At 52.0% G+C, this 22480-nt stretch overlaps 2 protein-coding genes across 3 annotated transcripts; both read right to left on the bottom strand.

Moving 5' to 3' along the window:
- Positions 1 to 1090: 1090 nt before the first annotated feature.
- Positions 1091 to 6978, bottom strand: LOC118906926. Of its 2 annotated transcripts, none has more exons than XM_036874887.1 (2): positions 6376 to 6978; positions 1091 to 4122 (listed from the first exon to the last, which is right to left on the bottom strand). In XM_036874887.1, the coding sequence occupies exons 1-2, from the start codon at positions 6592 to 6594 to the stop codon at positions 3031 to 3033; spliced, it is 1311 nt and encodes a 436-aa protein (XP_036730782.1). In that variant the 5' UTR covers positions 6595 to 6978; the 3' UTR covers positions 1091 to 3030. The 2 variants fall into 2 exon arrangements, with proteins under 2 accessions (XP_036730782.1, XP_036730783.1); XM_036874888.1 differs by having other exon boundaries at positions 6381 to 6978.
- A 130-nt stretch (positions 6979 to 7108) lies between these two features.
- On the bottom strand, positions 7109 to 21433 carry RBFA (ribosome binding factor A). The gene is made up of 7 exons (XM_036874889.1): positions 21102 to 21433; positions 18361 to 18403; positions 17163 to 17339; positions 16478 to 16590; positions 13327 to 13411; positions 9047 to 9117; positions 7109 to 7990 (listed from the first exon to the last, which is right to left on the bottom strand). The coding sequence occupies exons 1-7, from the start codon at positions 21416 to 21418 to the stop codon at positions 7612 to 7614; spliced, it is 1185 nt and encodes a 394-aa protein (XP_036730784.1). The 5' UTR covers positions 21419 to 21433; the 3' UTR covers positions 7109 to 7611.
- Positions 21434 to 22480: the final 1047 nt, after the last annotated feature.

Below are 22480 nucleotides of genomic sequence, written 5' to 3'. Positions count from 1 at the left end.
ATTGACTTTCCTGTGTTGAACTTTGCATTCCAGGAATATATCCCACTTGGTCGTGGTGTATAATCCTTTTTTATTTTTAAGGCCAGTTTTTTTTTTTTAATTTATTTACTTTCGGCTGAGTTGGGTCTTCATTGCTGCACGCGGGCTTTTTCTCTCGTTGCGGCGAGCGGGGCCTACTCTTGGTTGCAGTGCACAGGCTTCTCATTGCGGTGGCTTCTCTCGTTGCGGAGCACGGTCTCTAGGCACATGGGCATCTGTAGTTGTGGCACACAGGCTAAGTAGTTGTGGATAGTGGGCTCTAGAATGCAGGCTCAGTAGTTGTGGCACATGGGCTTAGTTGCTCTGCGGCATGTGGTATCTTCCCGGACCAGGGCTCGAACCCATCCCCTGCACTGGCAGGCGGATTCTTAACCACTGCGCCACCAGGGAAGCCCTAATCCTTTCAACATGTTGCTGAAACCTGTTTGCTAGTATTTTGTTGAGGATTTTTACAGCAATGTTCATAAGGGATATTGGTCTTTACTTTTCTTACTTTGTAGTGTCTTTGTGTGGCTTTGGTATTGGGGTTACACTGGCCTTCTAGAATAAGGTAGGAAGTGTTCCTGCCTCTTCATTTTTGGGGGGGGGGAAAGTTAGGGTACAGTGCTCTGTTATATGTACTACACTGCCAGCCTCTAAGAGTTACACAGATAGAATTCAGGCAAGATTTTGCAATGAGTCTTTGGTCATTTCTCAATGGTTCTTTCTCCGCTTTTCCTCGTCTGGTCACTAAAATACACTCATACACAATCATTCTTGGCTTTGTGACCAAGATTAATTTATCTCTGATGAAACCTGCTTTGAAGTTCCAGTAGTTGAGCATGGGAGCCAGATGGGGCTCCTTGATCAACCCTGTGTGACGCAGCCATCCAGCCCGCAAGCCAAGTTGCAAGTCGGGGCTGAGCAGGGACTGACGTCGGGAATCCCACTTATCCACATGGAAGGACCAGCCACGCAACACAGGTGCCACCACCATGCTGGTCACGGTACGAACACGGCTGGCTGCTCTTCTGACGCGGCTCAGCACCCGCCCACCAGCCCCCGCCCCACACTGACTGTTTGCCAGCTGCAGGGGCATCTCTCCCCATTGCATTTCACTAATTTTTGCAGAACCTGCATCAAGCACTTCTCCAAAGCCAGTGCATGAGCCATCTGCATGCAGTGGAGGCACAGAGGGGAATTTTATGTTTGGGGCTGAGTGAAGAGGCTTTACTGGACATTTGAGAGTTCCTTCTATACACATTCTTCCCAGAACAGCTTACTTTAACAAGCTATATCTAGTAATGTCATGCTCCACGTTGAGAGGCGCTATGCATAAGTGAATTTGAAAATACGTACAGAGAACAGTGTTGCAGGGACCTGCATTCTGTAAAACTGGGAACCGTTACCCAGAGCTAAACGAAATATGGTAGGCTACATTTTTTTCCTTCAGTTACTGAAAACCTATTTTTAAAAAATAGATGTAAATTAGATTGTGTCCACATTTACCAGGAACACTTGGATTCTGATCTCAGCAGTAGTTGTATAGTGACTGCATGTCATCTTGGATTACGTGGCACAATGAGACGTCCCACATCCGTCTTCCACCAAAGATTCCTCAGAGCTGTGAAGGGAAAGGAGTTCTCTTAACACTGGTCTGATTACCTGTGTGCACTTCACGGAGGGTAAAGGGACACGTTGAAAGGCCGAGTCAGAACTGCTTCCCACACAGCATGTCCAGCGAAGTGCCTGGTTAGACAGAGCTTAAGTTTTCTCAGGGAAAGAAGCTGCTGCTTGGATGTTTCTAGAGGTGAGTCCTTGGGCACCCGGTGCACCCATCCCCAGGGGAATGTGACAGTACCTCCCATCTGCCCTCTGCACCTGGGGAACAGAGAATCACTCCTGACACCCTGCATGGCCAAAATCTGGAAGATGCGCCAATCTGCATAGTTCCTGTTCTAGAAGGGAAAGAAGCACAATTCCCTCCACCCCGCCTCCAACACTCGTCGCACCAAGATTCAGTTTCAGAAACCAAGGCCCAGTAGCAGGGAAGGCTACCAAGACTCTTGCACTAAGACACTGCACTGAGAGTGTGTGTGTTGGAGGGGGGGATTAAAAAGCGAAGGCGCCCCAAGATCTAGGAAAGCTGGAATTCTGCTGCCATCTTGCTAGACTTGGCCAGTTTGGTGCTGTTACCGCTGCAAAGCAGGGGTTCCTCCCAATGCAAGCAGTAGATGACACGTCGTTTCTTCAATGTGAATGCTACTGCAGCGCCGTGAATTTTCATGCAGAACTGAGATGTCATCTCTTCGGCCTCTGAGGGCATGAGTGTGAGTTCTGGTCTCGGCCTAGCAGGACAGGAGCATCAGAAACGCCCAGGAGGCATCCAGAAAGACAAGGCAATGTATCCGAGCACGTGGGGCTTGAGGCCTGCAAACGAGCCACGCTGGGGAGGGAGGCTTGGAAACGAAACAGAGAAGTCCTTAACGGGACCTGATGGGTCTTTGTTGACCACTGGCCTTGGACTGTGTGATGCTCTGTTGCCTCTTTTCATCTCCTCCATACTGTCTATCCTGGATGTCTGAGTCCCATCTCCTCCGAGGGGGGCTCCTGAGACCCCATGACCAGCTGAGGGCTTAACCGGGTGGACTTGTGGCTGCAGCTTGGGAATCTCAACATAGGCGGTTATAAGGAGTCCACACCTAAGAATCACACTAAGCTTCACTTTCCAGAATGAAAAGAACTTGTCAACATTCAGCTTCCTGTTCGGGTTTTATTCAAGTCTAGTGCTGGACGGTATTCAAATTAATGCAGAAGAGCCACACAGGGGCACTCATGTTCCAAAGACAAAACCTGAGAGAGAAGGCTGTTTGTGCTTCTGCTTTCCCAAAAGGATTTATTTTGGGGTTGCAGAGATGTTTGCATAAATAAGACGCTTCAGGTGTATCCTTAGTGCTCTGGATTCTGATCAACGAATTTCACTTCTAACAGGCAGACTTTGATCTCCTCCTTTCATCTTCTCGTCCCATGGACATGAAAACCTGGCCACGTGTACAATTCCGTCACGTCTGTGGGCCCACCCTGCAGAGGCCCAGCCAGCTCCAGCCAGGGGCACCTACGGTGCTGCGCTGCACGTGCCCACGAGGTAGGCTGTGTGCATCTCCACCAACGGACATGGCGGAACCAAGCACCCCCCTCAATCCCTTTACTTGTCGCTGAAACCACAGCCCTAGGAAGGCAGCATCGAGAACTGGGACTGGTGGAGCACATACCATGTGCCACGTGCCAGGCTCTGCTAGGTGCTGCCACACGTGCCACCCACGCAGTCCTCCCAGTGACCTGTGAGGCAGATGCCACCAGTATCCCGACCACGGAGAAAACGGAGCAGAGGCCACTCAGCCACCAAGTGTCAGATCCGAGTACTGAACCCAGGGCGACAGGTTTAAGAGCCAAATGGCTGAAACGCCCTCCTCTGCAGCACATTGCCACTCCCGCCTCAGTCGGACCTGGGGGACCCGGGGCTCCGTCCTCCTTGTATGCAGAGAATCTGTGTCTTGTCTTCTTTCTGCTTCTCCCACTCACCCTCAAACCCTGATTTTTTCCAGTGATCCAAGTGACCAATGTCTGTCTCATTTTTTGGCTCCGCGTCTGTTTCTTCTCTGCTTTTCTCAGGCACAGGGTGAGAAAGCGCCTCAAAGCCCCTCCTGCGTTTGCTGTGTGTCTTCTCCTTCCTCTGAGCGGCGAGAACGTCTGCCCTCGACCTTGGGGCAAGCCTGAACAGCACTCCACTGCTGGCAGATCGACACGTGCTTCAGTCTTGCCTAGCAGGTCTCGAGGACCGTGGCTCTGCCCGAGAGGCTGACGCTCACGTTTCAGGGCCTTGGGGACTGGGTTACGGGAGTGTGGGCTCCTCACCAGGAGAGGCGGGAGCAGCGGGAAGGGCGCGAGCCCTGATGCAGCCGCGGGAGCAAGCGCAGCGAGGCCCCGGGAGCGGAGGCCGTGCGCACGTGTGGACTCTGTCCACGGGGCTGTGGCTTGAGTGGCCTCTTGTGCTGAGGGGTCCTGGAGAGAAGCGCTCCTGCAGGGGGGTGACAAGTGGGGGGGCTGGGGAAAAGAGGGGTCAGTGTGAGTCAAACACTTAGCAAGGAGCCTTTGCTTCTAACAGAAGTAACATCTCAAGGTAAACATGCAGATTCAAAGCGGACCTGCAGGTGCCCCAGGCTGGGAGCTCAGGCCTCCTCCTCGGCAGCTGCTGCCCGTCTTGGCCTCGGCTCCCCTCTACCACGGAATAACCCTGCAGCTTCCCCTGCGTGTCTCACAGCAGGCTTACCCAACCCTTCCCAGGGCATCGTCCCCTACCATCGAAGTCCTGTTTGAACTCGGCTCCACAGTGTCAGATGCCAGAGTGACGGCCAGCCCCGGCCAGGCCGCAGCGCACCCGCCTCAGCTCAGCCAGAACTCGCACAGTGAGACCACCAGACCCTTTTCACCTAACCCACAACCCTGTAGTTTAAGAATTAACATTTTAAATCTCAAACATAGGAGTTTATGTGTATTCCTGTCAAATTTCATCTGGTAGATTTTGGTTCTTCATCTCGAACTGCTGAAAGGCAAATTTGAGCTCTATTTTGTCACATGATGCATTATTCTTTCCAGTGTTCCATTTTACATAGCTTTGATAACCTTCAATTAAGTGTTGAGCAAATTCTGAAATGCGACCTTCGGATAGGGGTGTCCACACCTCTGAACAGGCTGGTGTTGAACCCACAGGCAGGTAAACGATGGGGCAGTTCACTTGCTTAGGCTTTCCTCATCTTTTACTCTAGAGCTTAGATACGTCAGTTCTGATGGTGATGACTTGAATATGCTTTTTTAAAACATATGATGAAAAGTACTTACTCTTTTTATTAAAAAAAAACCCAGAAAACAAAACTATACGTATCACAAACTCTTGAACAGAAGATGCCGTAAAAAAATTTTAGGTATTCTGAACTTTACTGATAGGACTTGGAAGGCCAAGACATCAGAGGAAAACTCAAGGTACAAAAACCCTTTTGAAGAACATGAAGTTTTTCAAGACTAAAAGTAACTGTCTTTCATGGGCAGTGCTCCCCTGGAAGACTGTCAATTCTTCTTTCCTGTTGGGTGTTTTTACAAGTTTTACAATATTCGGTCATTTTCAGCTTTGTTCTTTGGCTGCTCAGACGGCCCTTTCTAAGATATCCATCGTCAGTCCCTTTGTTCTGTCTTCAGTAAGTTTAAGTTGCTAATAAGCTCCACCTGCAGGTCACTGGTTTACTACGAAAGGATGTAACCCGGGAAGAGCCAGACGGAAGAGGTGCACAGGGCGGGGGACCAGGAAGGGCAAGGAGCTCCCCCATCTGAGCGGCCACTCCCCAGCTCCACGTGTCCAGCAGCCTGGGAGCTCCTTCCACGTGCTTTGAGGAAGCAAAGTTCTACGCCCTTTGAATGAAACGAAAGGTGGACTGGGTGCGTCCCGTACTCAGTTTTGTCTCTTTTCACATCAAACGTGCAGCGTGCCTGCAGCTATTAGACGGCATCTGCACTTGGGGTGAGCGCCTGAGGCGGATGCAGAGCTGTCGGGAATCAGCCACCCCGGCGTCGCCACTCCAGGCCGTGGGGACATCCAGGGTCACGCTCCAGGCTCCTTCCTTCTACACCGTCTGTCTGATTCCTGGCCCCTCTTGCACCCTTACAAACCACTGTAACTCCTTCCTGTAAGAGTACGGAGCAAAACCAAAAAATCCTGGTCTGAGCAAAAAACCCTTGTTCCTGCCGTTTAACTTCATAGAGAACTTAGGCTGGGGCACAGGCGGGAAGAAGGGCAAGCGGCATCGTGCACCAGCCTCTCCTACGGTCCCGGCTTCTTGCACACACAGGGCTGGGGCACTGATCGCCTTTTGCTGACTGGCGCCTGCCACCATGCTTGCCCCTCGCGATTTGATATCTGGGCACTTTCTGCAGTGGAGACCCAGACGCAGTCAGTGGAGACCCAGACGCAGTCAGTGGAGAAGACTGCTCAGTGCTGTCGGGTATTAACCACGGTTTTTATTTTCTGTAATGTTTCGACATCTTGGGGGCCTTGTGGGCTGGGAAGAGACCCCTTCCCAAGCTGGCTAACTCCTAGGGGTGGCAGGGGACACCTGTGAGCACGCCACTCATACGCAAACCTACCAAGCCGGAGTCCTCCCAGCTCCGACCCTCCCAGGCCAGGGTCTCCTCTGCCCCAGGTCACCCCAGGGCCAGGGAGTGGACAACGGGAGGCCACCCCTGGAGCCCAGAGCCTGCTGAAATGACTCAAGCTATCCAACCCCAGGCCTGCCCAGACCTGCTCACCCTACCTCGCCCATTCCTTCTTCCAGGAGCCACGAGACGGGTTCGGCCACGCTTCCTCCTCACCCTCGGCCTGCTGACACCCTGGTGCTTCTCGTGGGCCCCGTGCAGCGTGGTGCACCCCTCCTCTCGGGAGCTGTGCGTCCAGAACTCTTCTTTCAAGGCAGCAGTTTCCAAGTCTGTCATCTTATCACACCTGATCAGGACACATCCCGTGTACATTTTAACACAGGTCAATCCTCCCTCTGGACACTTCTTCTCTGGTCAGAAGAGGCTGTGTGAGCACCCCACCCTCCTGATGGAAACAGCCCACACGCAGGCTACATGCACCCTTCCAGGGCAGGACCACACAAGCACCACTCACGCAGCAACGTGCCTGGAGCATCCACAGGGGCGTCCCGTGATGCTGTCCCTTCAGTGGGGGCCACTGTCCCGGCAAAGACGGAGCTTCTTGGTGCCATATCCCTGCCGGGGCACCGCACCTGGTCCCAGATCCCGACAGGGAAAGTGGCATTTGGGGCTTGCCACTGTTGCGGAGGCAAGGCAATGCTTTCCTTCCCGAAACAGTTTACAAGAAGGGAAATTACACTCCCTGAAAAGCCACGTTACAGGTTTCCTTGCTTTAGCTTAATAGTGTGCCTTTCTCCAATCATCTGAACTTTATCATTTTCACTGTTTCAAGGTCGATGCTAATTGGGAAATGGAGATGCCCCAAGCCCAGGACAACGTTTCTGTGTCAGAATTAAATGATTTATTTATTTCCTAACGAGGCTCATCTAACACGTGCTTTTTCTAGGAGACACATCACGGCCTCTTGCACGTAGGCACCATGAGTGAAATCTCTGTCAGAAGGCACTAACGTGGCGCTAACCCGATCAGAGAGGGCGGCTGTTCACAGCCCGAGATGAACAAAGCAGACGGAGCAGTGCCTCGTGCGACCACAAGGCCACGTGTGCATCCCACTGGTCTTCGCGTGTCCAAGAACGACCACGAAAGTGCCACAAGCGTGGATCTGGGGGCCGTGGAGAAACTCCAGCGAGCAAGCAAACATGCAAGCCTGGAACCCCAAATACGGAGGGCGGACCGTACGCCGTGGACCTAGGAGATTCCACAGCCTCGCCCTCCTCTCACTGCAGCACAGCAACAGGTCGGAAGGGCTCAGGGATGACACCCGCACAGCTCAGCGTGCACCTGCACAAGGGCGTCCCGGGGGCACCAGCAGCGCGGGTCTCCGTGTGCTCACGGGCGCGGGTCAGGATCCGCGATCCTTTCTCTCTGCCTCTGGTTCCCGCTCTGCCCCTGGAGCCCCCATGCGTACCCCGGGCCGTGCTCCTCGGGAAGGGCCCCGTCGTCCAGGGGCTCGTCACTCCCCGTCTCCCACAGGCAGCCCTTGGGAGAGAGGTCGTCGTCCACGCGGGGCTTGGCCTTCCTCTTCCTCATCAGCTCAGTCGTGTGCTCCAGCCACGCTGGGCCCACGCTCCCACGCCCTTTCTCTCTCCTCCTCTTGTACTCCAGGATCTGCTTGTTGAGAGCCTCGTGGTCGATCCCACACAGACTCGAGGGTGCAGCAGGGCCCAGGGTATCACACGGCGATGCAGTGTCCAGGGCCTCGGGGTCGCTGGAGGGGAGAAGAAGAAATTCACACCATGCACAATACTTCCTACAGCCATTTGCTTACGCACTGTCCTAACACCTGTCTAAGGGAAACTGTGGAAACTGGACAGAAGTGGGGTTTGGCCTGGCGTTCTCCAGTCCAGAACCCCTCGGCCAGCATTCCTGGGGCCCGTGCGTGCCTCAGGCCAGCATACTTCTGGTGCAGCCATTGTATGCTGACATTAAATGCGTTTCCATTTTTTCCCCACTTAAACATGGCTAGGGCACTAGGCTAGTTAAACAGATTATTGGGGGGCGGGGCGGGGGAGGGGTCTTCAGATCCGTCGCTCAGGTTACCTGACGGACCAAAAGAGAAGAGTCTACCCTGAGAGCAAAACCAGAGCCGTCCTCGCAAAGCCCAATTCTGGCCACATCACGCCTCTAACCCGAACTCTCTGATCTGGAAGGGCTCCCGACCTGCCTCTCCCCACGCCCCCTCACTGCTGATCCGGAACCCGGGGACTCCCTGCCGCCCGGGGCCTCTGCTCTAGCTCAGGGGCCCGAGTGCGGCAGGCAGGCTGGGGGCCCCCACCCCGAGGCCCTGCCGGCGCCCCTGTGATGCTGGCCCAGTCGGTCTATGGCACACAGGCCAGACACGCGGTGCAGCTGCTCCCTCACCCGGAGCGGGCCCCCCCGACCCCCGAATCCTCACGCCACCTCCTCAGAGGCCCGCCCTGATGTTTACTGTTCCCCGATGCTCCCTCAGTGCGAGCACAGGGCCTGCCAGGCAGCAGTGCGCCAAGGGAGTGGAGAACCACTCCTGCCAGCACTGAGTCCAGGCCCCAGCACGTCTGTGTGGACCCCCAAGGCCCTCCTGACAGCCTCGCCCAGCTGCTGGGTAGTTCACCCGCTGCACGCCGACACCGGGCTGGGCCCCAGGGCAAGACCCGAGGGCACAGAGCAGGGCCCGCCGCCCCTCGACACCTGGCTGGGGACAGGCAGGAGGTGCAGCTGCCGTGGGCACCAGCGAGGCCACACCTGGGCGCCTGCGCGGATCCAAACACGTGCCCCCACGCATCACCTGGGGTCGTCTTGCACAAAGTCTTCTTCATCCGGGGGTCCAAAATCAGCAATTGCCAGTAACCGATCAACCTGAAAAGGAACAGACAGAGGGTGACTCTCGAGCCACGCCACTGCCTGCGCTGGAGCCGGGCGCCAGCTGAGTGCACACCCGCTGCCCAGCGCCAGCTCAGCCACAGGCCTCGAGCCCGCCCGACATCGTCCCTTCCGGGGACGCTGCCCACACCCGCTACCTTCATCACACTTTCTCTGATGATGAACTCAGGCTTTTTAAAAACTACACTTAAAACTTGTAAATGTTCGTCAAATTTACAAAGAAACCAGTTAAATATTAGTTGAATTACTAACGCTTACTGGTTTCTAACGGAGTTTTATAAAATGCTTCAGTTTTGCCACAGGATTTGCGGGGGAACCCCCCAGTGTGGTAACGTGAGTGTCCAAAGTCTAGCGTGTGGCTCCGGTCCTGCCGGGGCTGAGGGGCCTACGCTGGGGACAAACCCTGCTCCTCGGCAGGGCCCGTCGAGGGCGTCTCCACCTTCACGCGTCTGTTCTGACTGCCGCCAGGTCGTCCTACTGGGGCCGTGCACTGAGACCCGACCTCCTGCTTCAATGCAAGCCCAGGCGAGCCCGGTCCATGACCGGGCCCTGTCATACACAGGCACTAAAGCATCACCACCAACCGGTGACACACCAATCAAACCACAAAGGTGAAAAGAAGCAGAACTGGAGACAAATCAGTCCACAGAAAATACCAGGAACAGGACTGACGATGCTACAGAACAAGGACAAATTGGCCTCCTCCGAAGTTAAAAGTGGGAGAAAATATTCACAATGAAGATTTCTGCCAACCGACTTGTACCAGATATACAATGAACCTACACAACTCAATAAGCAAACCTTATTAAAAATGGAGACTTTAACTGATCCACAAAAGGAGGAAGGACCAGTAGGCACGTGAAAAGATGCTCAATATAATTAGTCATCAAGAAAGTGCAAGTTTAGGGGGCTTCCCTGGTGGCGCAGTGGTTAAGAATCCGCCTTCCAACGCAGGGGACGCGGGTTCCATCCCTGGTCGGGGAACTAAGATCCCACATGCCGCGGGGCATTAAACCCTCACACTGCAACTGGAGAGAAGCCCGCCACGAAGAGTCGGCATGCTGCAACAGAGACCCAGCGCAGCCAATATTAAAAAAAAAAAAAAAAAAAGAAAATGCAAGTGTAAGCCATCAGGATGGCAACCCCAGGGGCTGGCGAGGATGTGAGGCTCAGCAACCCTGATGCTACGGTGGGCGTGCCGACGGCACGGCCGTGGTTAAAGCGGCCTGGCAGTTTTCTGAAAGTTAAACATACACTTGCTACTCCTAGGAACTGACCTAAATGAAACAAAACACACATCCACAAAAGTCTGTACACAAATGTTCACAGTGCTTCACTCTTTATAGCCAAGGACTGGGAAAAAAGACAAATGTCTATCAAACAGTGACTGGGTAAGTAAACTGCAGTACAGTTGTACACTGGGTGCTGCTTGCCAATAAAAAAGGAACTACTTACACATGAACCAACATGGATGGATCTCAAAAACACTGCGCTGAGCAAAGCCAGATGCAAAAGACAACATCCCGATTCTAGTCACGTGAAATTACAGAAATCTCACCAGGCAAAAGGAACCTATAGTGACTGAAATCAGACGGGTGGTAGGGGAGGGCTGACCGGGGTGAGCAGGGCCCGCGATGACACAAAGGTATGCGTTTGTCAAAGGAGGCACATCTCGACATAAATTAAGCCTCGGTAAAGCTTATGTTATTAACAAAGGACCAAACCCAAACACAACCTCAAATTCTAACACGTTAACACAGGCCACCGGGCTAACTCCTCGTGTGGAAGGGGAGCTCTGGGCTCAGATGGTGCGGGCCAGACCCTGCGCAGTGGGCGCCGGCTGCCCGACACCTGCTCTCGGAAGCCTGACGGTCAGCGGGGAGACGAGTGTGCGTGTACCACAATACTGGTGTCAGAGTTTATGTATTTCCCTTAAAAATTCAGATAAAAGAAGTTTTTCCCTCTATAGTTACAATAAAAATCAACATTTTAAAAACCTCTTGACTGAAGTGTAACATCTATGGGAAAGGTACACAAATCATTAAGTGTAGCTCAGTGACATTCCACAAACTGAACCCACCCGTGGACACCCCCGCGACACTCAGAAGACGAACCCCAGAAGCTTCCTTCAGGCCCCTCCTGCTCACTCCCCTCCCCGTGACAGCCACTACTTTTACTTCCATCACCAAAGGTTAGTCAGGCTTTTCCTGCACGTTTTATGAACAGAAGCACTCAGAGCATGGCCTTTCCTTGGCTCACGTCCGGTGGGAGGTGGGTCAGGTGACCGTTCCAGAGCACGTCCGTCCATTCTGCTAACTGCACTCGCGAGAGACCCTGTGCCAACATTCCCGGCCGTGTCCGTGGGTACTGCGGGGGGAGGGGGGCCTTGAGGGTCACAGACTCAGCTTCCGCGGGGACGGCCGGTCTCCACCGGGGCGCTGTGCGCCGCCCTCCCGCCAGGCCTCCCCCCTCGGCGCTCGCACCCTCACCCCTGTAAGGAAAGCCCTCACGGAGGGGTGTGCGCTGGAATCTGCTTTTCATTCTTGCTCTCCTGACGAGTACCTCTGCGTGTGTTTATTGGCAGTACCATCAATATTGCTGAATTACTCAGGGTTCAGTTTAGACAGAGCTTATTACTAGTCCTCTTTCAAACGTCCAGACCAGTGACCTGAAGACTATCCTGAGAATGCAAAGTAAGCTGCTGAATCTGGTAACATGTTAGCAGTTGCAGCTACCTGTGATTTTTGGTGCAACCAATATAAGACAGAAATAAACTGACTGATAGAAGACTCAAAGTTTCGTCCAGGACTCCCAATTTCAAATTTCTGTCTCTAGCCAAGTGCTTTATCAACGGCTGACTTTAAATCTATTAAAAACATACACAGTGTTTGAAAAACACTGCCCTGACTTACGCCAGGGGAAGCTAGGACCATGCCCTCAAATGATCACCTACCCAAATCAGAAACCCCTCTGGTCCAGCCTTCACTCCTCACTAGTGAGGCAGACACTGCAGAACTCTGAGGCGCCTGCCGAGGCCTGGCCGTCCCTTGGCCCCCAGGTCAACAGCTGAGCTCGGGGCACGTGCAGGACCCACCATCACCGCGCGGCACGTGTCCAACCCGTGGCCACTTCCCCGGAGCACATGGGGCAGGACGGACGCTAGAGGTGTCCAATGCAAACGCCCATCAGCACAGCCTCTGAAATAAGGGAACGCCTAAGCGCACATGCACCTCCCTCCCTCCAGTGACTTTTTCTGGAAAGGAACCCACACAGCCAGGTAGGACCTTGCAGCTCTGAATTCTTCCTCCACAGAGAGAGGGACGAGTCAGCAGAGGGCTCATCCTCTGAGACAGGCGGGTCCTCCCACCAGCCCCACCCGACGTGCCCGGGACTCCTGCTGAGTATCTGCACAGCACACCCATGACTTGAGCTGTAAGCAGCACTGCAACTTCACTCCTGTTCCCCTTTCTAGCTAGGAAATCACACATCTATCAAGGTTATTACCCACATAATGTTTTCAGTATCGCTTGTATCATGAACAACAAAAGACAACAATGTACACTTAGATTTTTTTTCCCCCTCTGTGGATCTAAATACTACCTGGTCCTACAGTGAGTAACAGGCACCTAATCATAATCCCGTAAATGCTACTGTTTTCTTCGGTAAACTTTTTAAAGGTATAACATACCTTAATAACCACAAAGTAACCACCACCCAGATTAAAACGTATGTATGTTTTAGCAGGTTTTTAACCTTTATAATTAACCTATACCTAAAACAAAGAAAATAATTATGAAACAATTACAGTTACAGGACAGGACATGTGTCAGCCTTAACAGTGTAAAGCAACTATAGACAGACTGAAATCTAGGGAAGTGAGAGAAGGAGGTAAGCACAGGAGGGCAGCTCTGACTGCTTCAAGTTTGTAAACTGAGAGAGAGAGGGATCTGCTTTACTAGTTAGGGCTATACCGACAAGCATTAAAACATTAAAGCCATACAAAGTGGTTACCTCTGGGGAACAGGGCTGAGAACAAGGGCACAGGTGCCTTACTTTTCATCTGTACCCTTCTATTACCTTTTAAAAACTGTATACGTTATCTTCTGAATATTTAAAAATTAAATTTAAAATCTTACCTATATAAAAGTTTACATCCTAAAAAGGTAATTATGTAAAAAGCCTTACCTCCACTACAGCTGCATTTTTTTTGTCCTGAACAAACACTATTGGCGGCATGTTCCTCAGGGTCTGCTGGGACATCAAAAGGTGCCTGGAGAAAGAGATTTGTGCAGTCACAGGTGACACTTGGTGGAGGGGTGACAGTGCAAGAAACAGAAAATGTCATCTCACAAAGAGGTGAGGCATGATTTTTTTAAAAATTAATTAATTAATACATTTATTTTATTATTTGGCTGCGTTGGGTCTTCATTGCTATGCACGGGCTTTCTCTAGTTGCGGCGAATGGGGCCTACTCTTCGTTGCGGTGTGCAGGCTTCTCACTGCGGTGGTTTCTCTTGTTGCGGAGCACGGGCTCTAGGTGCACGGGCTTCAGCACTTGTGGCACACAGGCTCAGTAGTTGTGGCTCGCGGGCTCTAGAGGGCAGGTTCAGTAGTTGTGGCGCACGGGCTTAGCTGCTCCACGGCATGTGGGATCTTCCCAGACCAGGGCTCGAACCCGTGTCCCCTGAATTGGCAGGCAGATTCTCAACCACTGGGCCACCAGGGAAGCCGCGAGGCATGAGTTTTGCTTATCACATTCTTCAAAGATGAAAAGTCTTCCTTAGCCAACTGCCACATTTCAACAGGGATACAAAATGCATGATCACGATTGTTTTTAATTCTCTAAGTGCAACTTCTGAGATCCTTATAAATAGTCTGACGTGAACCTGGGACGTTCCTGGGCATCACTGTGGCCTGGGCTCTGTGGTTTGGGCACCAACAACCTGCCAGTGCTTCGTCCCTCCATCCGACCGACACTCACAGGCAACAGCGCCGCAGAAGTGTGGCTGCCGGCCTGTGCTTCCCGGACGTCAGACACAGAAACGATCTTCGTATTACCCAGTCATGCAATACATGCAGATCCAGGGGTGACAAGTATCCAGTGAAAACACTGCTGTGACACACAGCACATCTGCTCAGTGACGCAGTTATGGGAATACCTTTACACTAAAACTTGGTGATCAAAAGAGTTGGGAAAAGGGACATTCTGTTCAACTGAATTTTCTGTTACCTAAAAACTAATCAGAAAACAGCAGGAACTCCAGTCCTGAGGGCTGCTCGGCCAGGTCTCTGCATCTTTAAGACTGAGGAGAAAACTGAGTAGCTTCTTTACTCTCACCCAGCTCAGCGGTTCTCAAAATCCTTGGTCTCAGGACCCCCTTTATACTCTTAAAAATTACTGAGGAGGCCAAAGACCTTTTGTTTATGTGGGTTACATCTACCAATACATACCAAACTAGAAATGAAAGCTGAAAAGTGTAAAAATATGTATTTATTAACTCATTTAAAATAACTACTATATTTTAAAAGAAGTTAATGAGAAGAGTGGCATTGCTTATGTAGTTGCAAATTCCTTTAATACCTAGCATAATGGAACAGCTGGATTCTCATCAATGTATCTGTATTCAATCTGTTCTGTTATCTTGTTTAAAATAGAAGAAAATCTGGCCTCACACAGATCTGTAACTGAAAAGGAAAGAGTATACAAACAGCCTTTCAGAAAAGTGTAGATCTTCTTTGATGCTACACAAAAACTCAACAAATAGCAGTTTATTAAAGATTGCAATGTGGAATCTGAAACCAGATCAATGAACAGCATTCTCTGTACATTAAAATCCATTGGCCCTCTTGCCCTTTGAATTGATCTCTCCCCGTGTGTGATTTTGTAACCCCATGCCTTGGTCTTTTAGAAAAGACTGGTTCACCAAGTCACACAGATTTTCAGAATGATGATGTATTTTACAATACGTCACCTCCAATCTCATCAAAAGGGTCTTACGTACCATGAAGCTATCAAACTCAAAGTGGTGGATACAAGTTTTCTAAAATTCTGATTTTCACTGAAAGCTTACATTTTACCACTGGCAACAAATATGGTCAGTTGTGCCCCTGAAGTGACAGGTTCACTTTGCTCACTTTGGAGAAAATGTCTGTCCTATACCCACATCTGAATAACCATAATTGGTTCACTTGTTCCTTCAAGTGAAGTGTCTATTTTGGGTCACAATCAGCAACTGCAGTGTTTTTCCGAGACAACCATCAGAGCTTCTTGCACACTTCCCACCACAGATACTAAAAAGACGTGCCAAAGGGTTGAGACATGCATCACGGATATCCTTAAATAAAGCTGGCAGGGCACGACCACAAGCACGTGCCGACGCTGCGATGACCACCGGGACATCTGGGCCAGCCGTTTTACCCCCATGGCTTCAGTACAAAACGTCAACACGGTGAGAATGGAAAACCACACCTCATTGTGAAAAAACTCTCACTTCATCAACCTCCCCCTACAAAGGAGCTCGGGGTCCCTGGGGACCCGGGATCCCACTTCGAGAATTGCTGACCTAGATTGTGGCCTATATGAAGGCGTAAGTTCCGCTCTGAAATTCAAGAAAATGCTTCCCCAATGTTCCTTAAAAGCAAAAACAGTGACCAAAACCAGCGGGAAGGCAGGGCCGAGGAGAGGAAACAGTGACCAAGACCCGCGGGAAGGCAGGGCCAAGGAGAGGAAACAGTGACCAAAGCCGGCGGGAAGGCAGGGCCGAGGAGAGGAAACAGTGACCAAGACCCGCGGGAAGGCAGGGCCGAGGAGAGGAAACAGTGACCAAGACCCGTGGGAAGGCAGGGCCGAGGAGAGGAAACAGTGACCAAGACCCGTGGGAAGGCAGGGCCGAGGAGAGGAAACAGTGACCAAGACCCGCGGGAAGGCAGGGCCGAGGAGAGGAAACAGTGACCAAAGCCAGCAGGAAGGCAGGGCCGAGGAGAGGAAACAGTGACCAAAGCCAGCAGGAAGGCAGGGCCGAGGAGAGGAAACAGTGACCAAGACCCGCGGGAAGGCAGGGCCGAGGAGAGGAAACAGTGACCAAAGCCGGCGGGAAGGCAGGGCCGAGGAGAGGAAACAGTGACCAAGACCCGCGGGAAGGCAGGGCCGAGGACAGGAAACAGTGACCAAGACCCGTGGGAAGGCAGGGCCGAGGAGAGGAAACAGTGACCAAGACCCGCGGGAAGGCAGGGCCGAGGAGAGGAAACAGTGACCAAAGCCGGCGGGAAGGCAGGGCCGAGGAGAGGAAACAGTGATCAAGACCAGCGGGAAGGCAGGGCCGAGGAGAGGCCTCACCTCATGGGCCCAGCGCTCCTCCGTAGCACGGCCTCCATGCTTGCGTTCCGAGCCTCAGAGACGGTCGTCCTCCAGAACACGCGGCAGGCGGAGAAGTCTGCAGTCAGAGAGACCTGAGCCCAGCCCCAGTTACTCTCAGCTCACCGGGGCCCTTGGAGGCAGAGGGCGTCAGGGGAGCAGCACTAACTCTCGGGCAGTCCTGGCCTCAGGCACCGGCCGTCAGGGCTGGTGCCCCAAGCGCAGCGCTGGGCAAGGCGGAAGCTGCACCTGCCCTGAGCTGACCCCAGCCTCAGCCCCACGCACAGAAGTGCCTCAGCTCTGCTACCGCTCCTCCTCCTTTCCCTTGGGCTGGACGCGCTCCGCTCAGAGGGCACAGACGGCAGGAGCCACCTCCCGGGTCTTTACACCAAGATAAAGGCAGCTCATCCACCACTCATCTGACCCCCAGACCTTCAGACGCCCCATTTCATCACTTACTGGGCTCTGAGCACCCTCGGTGCTGTTTGGGCAAAGATCCCCCCCCACACACCCCGTGCACAGCGAGACACCTGCTTTTGCACCCCACAAGCACCTTCCTCTCCTTAATACCCAGACGGCCACACTGAGCATCCCTTCCGCCTTTTTTAACTGTCAGGCGATGACAGAGGCGCGAGGCCCGCAGTCCCTCGTTGGCCCCGAGGCCTACCTTGGAGAGCTCCACGTTCAAGTCACAGAGCTCCTGGCTCACTTGCGGGGTGCACAGCAACTCAGTCAGCGCTTTGTAGAGGAGGCCATTCAGGGCCCTCAGGCGCACGTGGTCTTCCCTCCTGGCTCTCTTGGAGGTGCTCTTGGTCAGGGATGCCCACTGAGACGGCTTGTGAGTCTCCGTTAAGAAGAAAGGCAGACACACAGGCAACGTTACAACTGTACATAAACTTGTACTAACTGACGATAAAGGTCATTCTTGGCCATCTTAGTTTTCATGAAGATACAGTTTATTTTACAGACCAGGACCCTTCTAGATTTTACCTACCATCCCTTAAAGATCAAGAGCACTGCCAAGCATATATTTTTTTCCAAAAAAATTTTTATTGAAATATAATCCACATAGCATAAAATTCTCCCTCTTAAAAAGTACAATTCGGTGGTTTCTAGTATATACAGTGTATTTTTTTCTATCGAGCACCATTACATAAACTCTCACAGTACAGGTATATTTCAGAGATACTGCAGGTTCATTCCAGACCATCGCAATAAAGCAAATATCACAATAAAGTGAGTCATACGAATTTTTTGGTTTCTCAGTGCATATAAAAGTTATGTTTACACTATACTGTAGTCTATTAAGTGTGCAATAGCAATATGTCTAAAAACAATATACATACCTTAATTAAAAATATTGCTAAAAAAATGCTAACATCACCTGCTAATGCAGGGTTGCCATAAAGCTTCTATTTGTAAAAAACACGGTATCTGGGAAATGCAATAAAACAAGGTATGCCTGTGTATCTACACATTATCTGTGTTATACACACACACACACACACACTGAATGGACATTACCATATTAGAATTTGATAACAGATACGACGTCCCGTAAATTTTGTTTTCTTTCTTCTCTGGCCGCACGGTGCGGCACGTGGGATCTTAGTGCCCCAATCAGGGATCGAACCCACGCCCCCTGCAGCCTAAGTGCGGGGCCTTAACCACTGGACTGCCAGGACGTCCCCTAGTGTAATTTTTTTTTAAAGGTAAAAATTCCGTGGTTCCAGTGTATCTGGTCCCACCTCCACAGACGCCGTCCCCTCCAGTACTGAAACGGAAGGGCTGGAGAGCTGCCGACCTTTGGAGCCTCACACCCACCGAGATTCTCAAGTGGCTCGTCGCTACGACTCTATACTTACCAAGTGAGAGACCAGGGAAGGACCTTCATACCAAAACTTCTTCCTATGGGGAGAAGATAAGAACTATGCTAGATACTGATGGCAATCAAATAAGAAACAGTTACAAAAGCTAACACCGTAACTGTTTCTAAGGGGCTAGCCCTGGACATAGAAATTAGGTTACTAGGGGCCTAAAAGATTTAGATACCCAATGGACAGCAGCACGGGTTGTGGGGAGAGACAGATGACAGTTTCAGTTCAAGCTCGTAACTTTTACCTAAAGTCTACCTCTAGTCCCAAAGGTAGAGAACGAGGACCTTAAACACACACCTTCCAAACTGCACATGAGCACTGTCCTCTACTGAATAAAGCTCTTTCCCGGGGGAGGCTTAACAACTGATACCGCCACACATCCACTGGGACTGAACAGCTAAGTAAACAGACGGCAGATGGGGGGATCCAGGCTCCTCGCTGCTGCGGACAAGCAAGGGAAGGAAGTGAGAATGATCCGTGTGCTAGTGGATTCGGGCTGGACATCAGTACAGACTCCAGTTTCACTTATTACAGCTACAGGTGGTGACACGCAGAAACGTTTCTAGATAAGCACAGACACAGGGATTAACATAAACACATATTTTTTTTTGCTTTGTCAGCTGGAAGGGTCTAAAAGACAGACACCCCAGTAGCAGTGAACATACTAAGCTCTCAGATCATGGTTTCTGATGCCTGTTTCCAATAAAGGAACCAGAGCTCCTTGGAGAAATGGCTGATTCTAGGGCCGAGGCATCCTGTGGTGCCAGAAAGTAAGGAAGTGCTTAAAAAAAAAAAAAGTTTTCTAATTTAAAAACTACTTCAAAACCCCGTTACAACGGGGTGTGTCAAAGGGATATAGGAACCACCTGAAAGAGCTCCCAATGGTCAAAGCTGGAACAACTTGAGCAAAATTAAGTAGTACTGGATTATAACCCGTGAGTCCATCCTGATGAGTTAATAAATGGAGAAAAAGAGACACATCTCCCCTGCAAAATTTCGAATAATTCATGAATTTCGAATAATTCCCCACTCCTAAGGTGTGAGCTGCGTACGGTGACTTCCCCCCAAAGAAGACAGTATGGAATTGGGGGGCTGGGCGGTAACTTTACAGTGGATAAACCTGACAGACACAAATGACCTCAGTCGGTCATCAAGACCAACATCAACAGTGGTACACCATGCTGAGAGCATGCATGTGTTCATAGGATGTGATGAAAATGGCACTTTACATCTGTGGTCTTCCTCCCCTAAACCAAACCCTAGTATACTCAAGAGAAAAACATCACGCCAATCCCAACAAAAGGGCATCCTACAAAATATCTAACCAGTACTCTTCAAGCTGTCGAGGTCATCAAAACAGGGACAGTTTGAGAAACTGCCACAGTCAAGAGGAGCCTAAAAAGATGACGACTAAATGTAATGCGGTCCCTGGATGGGATACAGGAACAGAAAAAAGACGTTAGGGAAAAACTAAGGAAACGTGAATAAAGCATGGCCTTTAGTTAATAATAACGTATCAATGCTGGTTCATCAATTGTAACAAATGTGCCACACTAATATAAGAAGTTAATAGAAGGGAAACTGAGTGTGCTTATATGGGAACTCTACTCATCCTCGCCAATTTTTCTGTAATCCTTAAACTTTTAAAAAAGTGTATTAAAACAAAAACACACATATATACATATCTACAATTGAATTTAAATGATATGAAATCAACCTATTTTATTATACTTATCTCTCATCATAAAAAACCTACCCTGACAAGCTTTCTTTATTCCTCACATTAAGCCCACAGAGAAAGCACTAACATGGAAAGGAAATTCTTCCTCTTCTCTTTATGTGATGCCAACTACTCTCCCGAAACACGCTTCTAGTAACAAGAATCACCATCCTTCAGTACCTGTGGGGAACTGGTCCCAAGACCCCAAAGATACCAACATTGGAGGATGCTCCACGCGCTGTATCTGCACGTAACCTCCGCACATCCCCCCGGATGCATTAAATCATCTCTAGGTTACTTAATGCTACGCCAATAGTTGCCAGCAAGGCAAGTTCAGGTTTTGTGTTTTAGAACTTTCTGGAATTTCTTCGGAACATTTTCAATCCGAGGTTGGTTGAATCCGAGGATTGGAACCTCGGACCCAGGATGGACTGTAAATGTATACATCACTTTGCTTCATAAATTCATGATGCACTGCTAGCTTTTAGGAGACTTAAAACTTTACCATCACAGATGTGCAAAAGAACAGAAAAAAGGCTGGGTGGGAAAAACGTTAACTGTGAGAGGTGCGCTCCCTGTTGAGCTTTCAACAACCATTAACCTAACAGGCAGAGGCTGCGCTTACTGACCCGGCTGGGAGCTCGGGCGCCAGGCCAACGCGCTGGGGGTGGACCCCCCTGCGGAGCCCCCGCCCCCGCCCGCGGAGCTTCCCGCCCCGCCGACCGCCCCGCCCGCCGAGCCCCCCGCCCCGCGTCCCCCCCCCGCCCGCGAAGCCCCCAGTCCCGCGGAGACCCCCTCCCGGGGACTCCCCCGCCCCGCCGAGCCCCCGGCCGCCGGGCCCCCCGCCCCGCCGAGCCCCCCCCGCCCGCCGAGCCCCAAGCCCCGCCGAGCCCCCGCCCCGCCGAGCCCCCCGCCCGCCGAGCCCCCCGCCCCGCCGAGCCCCCGCCCGCGGAGCCCCCATCCCGGGCCACCGTCCCCGGCGCCCCCGCCCCCACGCGGGGAATAGTACTTGGTTTTCGAAGCAAATTTCTTGAGTAGGTTCTTGCCGCAGGAGACCGGCGAGCTGTGCAGGCCTCGAGCGCCGCCCAGAAGGAGCCCCACCTGGAGCCCCCCGGCCCCGCCGAGAGCCGCCCACATGTCCGCCGAGCGACGGCCGACCGGGTGACGCGAGGCGGGGTGACGTTGGCGGTGAGACGTGGGGCGGGGAAACGTGGGGCGGGAAAACGTGCAAACGGAACGACGTGAGGCGGCTTGGAGCGACGTGGGGCGAGGCGACTTGCGAAGTCGCCGGGAGACTATGGGTGGGACGAGAGGACGAGGCAGCATCTGGAGGACAGGTAGCGGGACGTGAAGCGGCGGGACGGAGCGACGTGCCGCTAGGGCCGGGGACAGGCGGGACGACGCGTGAGGGAGGGGTGGCTAGACACGGCGTGGGTGGGGTAGTAGGCGGGGCCGGGTGACGTGAAGGACGGGGAACGGCGGGACGCCTGTGGGCGGGGCCAGACGACACGTGGTGGGGAGCGGAGCCTGATGACGTAACTGAGGAGCGGGGACGGGACGTGATGACGTGTGTGCAGGGGCAGGGCCAGCTGGCGCGTGGGCGGGGCGACTGGGTCACGTCCCCCGCCGTTCTCCCACGGCGAGCTGGGTTCAGCCACAGGCCGCCGAGTGCAAGGTAGGGTGGGACTCGGTGGTGGGGAAGCGCACAAACCACCCGGATGCGGAGATTGCGGAGCGAGGAATACACTTTACGCAAACGCACGAAGCTAACAGAGAAAGGTGCATTTCAACTCCCTTGCCACAGAATTATCAGATGAACAGCAGGGAGGTAAGAGGTATTCACTGGGTGGGCGTCCCGGAGCAGAGCCCCTTCTGCCTGCACCACTAGGAAGGACTAGAGTTTCTTCCTCTTTCCGCTGCCAGTTCGTTTGCTCACTTCCTGTAATACCTCCTCACCAGTCTACGTGGAGAAAGACACAGCTTCCAAACTACTCCAGAAAGGAGGCATAGTCACCTCAGACCCCTCTTCCCGGTCATCACTGATAATCCCATACTGGGCACTCTCTCCCTCCTTGTTTCCCCCGTGCTCATCATTGGCTCCCAGCCCCACGGGCACTGCTTGGTCTTCTCCCCCACTAGTAAGTAAACCGCTTGACAGTGGGGACTTTCTTTCCTATAGCAGCCCCAGCACTTAGAACAGGACTTGGCACATAGAAGGTGCTCAATAATCCTTTTTTTTTTTTTTTTTGAATGATTGAAACAAATGGATAGTGATTAGAGTATCAGGGGGACTATGTAATCCAATAAAGTATCAGAATTTATACGGATCGAAAGCAACATAGCTCACTGGGAAATCCGTAGACCTAGTGCAGGCTTTTGGACTTTGGA

The sequence above is a fragment of the Balaenoptera musculus genome, chromosome 14 (assembly GCF_009873245.2).
Source record: "Balaenoptera musculus isolate JJ_BM4_2016_0621 chromosome 14, mBalMus1.pri.v3, whole genome shotgun sequence".
Taxonomy (NCBI): domain Eukaryota; kingdom Metazoa; phylum Chordata; class Mammalia; order Artiodactyla; family Balaenopteridae; genus Balaenoptera; species Balaenoptera musculus.
The sequence above is the reverse complement of the archived record's forward strand: the minus strand, read 5'-3'. Positions and strand labels throughout refer to the sequence as shown.

What these genes read in the sequence shown, in the direction of transcription:
- LOC118906926 (XM_036874887.1), bottom strand. Translation starts at nt 6,594, where the DNA reads ATGTACACGGGATGTGTCCTGATCAGGTGTGATAAGATGACAGACTTG. An exon ending in GAAGGAATGGGCGAGGTAGG is followed by an intron (nt 4,123 to 6,375) that starts GTGAGCAGGTCT and finishes TCTTTTCCCCAG; the next exon opens with CCCCCCCACTTGTCACCCCC.
- RBFA (XM_036874889.1), bottom strand. Translation starts at nt 21,418, where the DNA reads ATGCTGCCTCGTCCTCTCGTCCCACCCATAGTCTCCCGGCGACTTCGC. An exon ending in AAATTTGCTTCGAAAACCAA is followed by an intron (nt 18,404 to 21,101) that starts GTACTATTCCCC and finishes TTCTCCCCATAG; the next exon opens with GAAGAAGTTTTGGTATGAAG. An exon ending in TTTGTGCAAGACGACCCCAG is followed by an intron (nt 7,991 to 9,046) that starts GTGATGCGTGGG and finishes TCTCCCCTCCAG; the next exon opens with CGACCCCGAGGCCCTGGACA.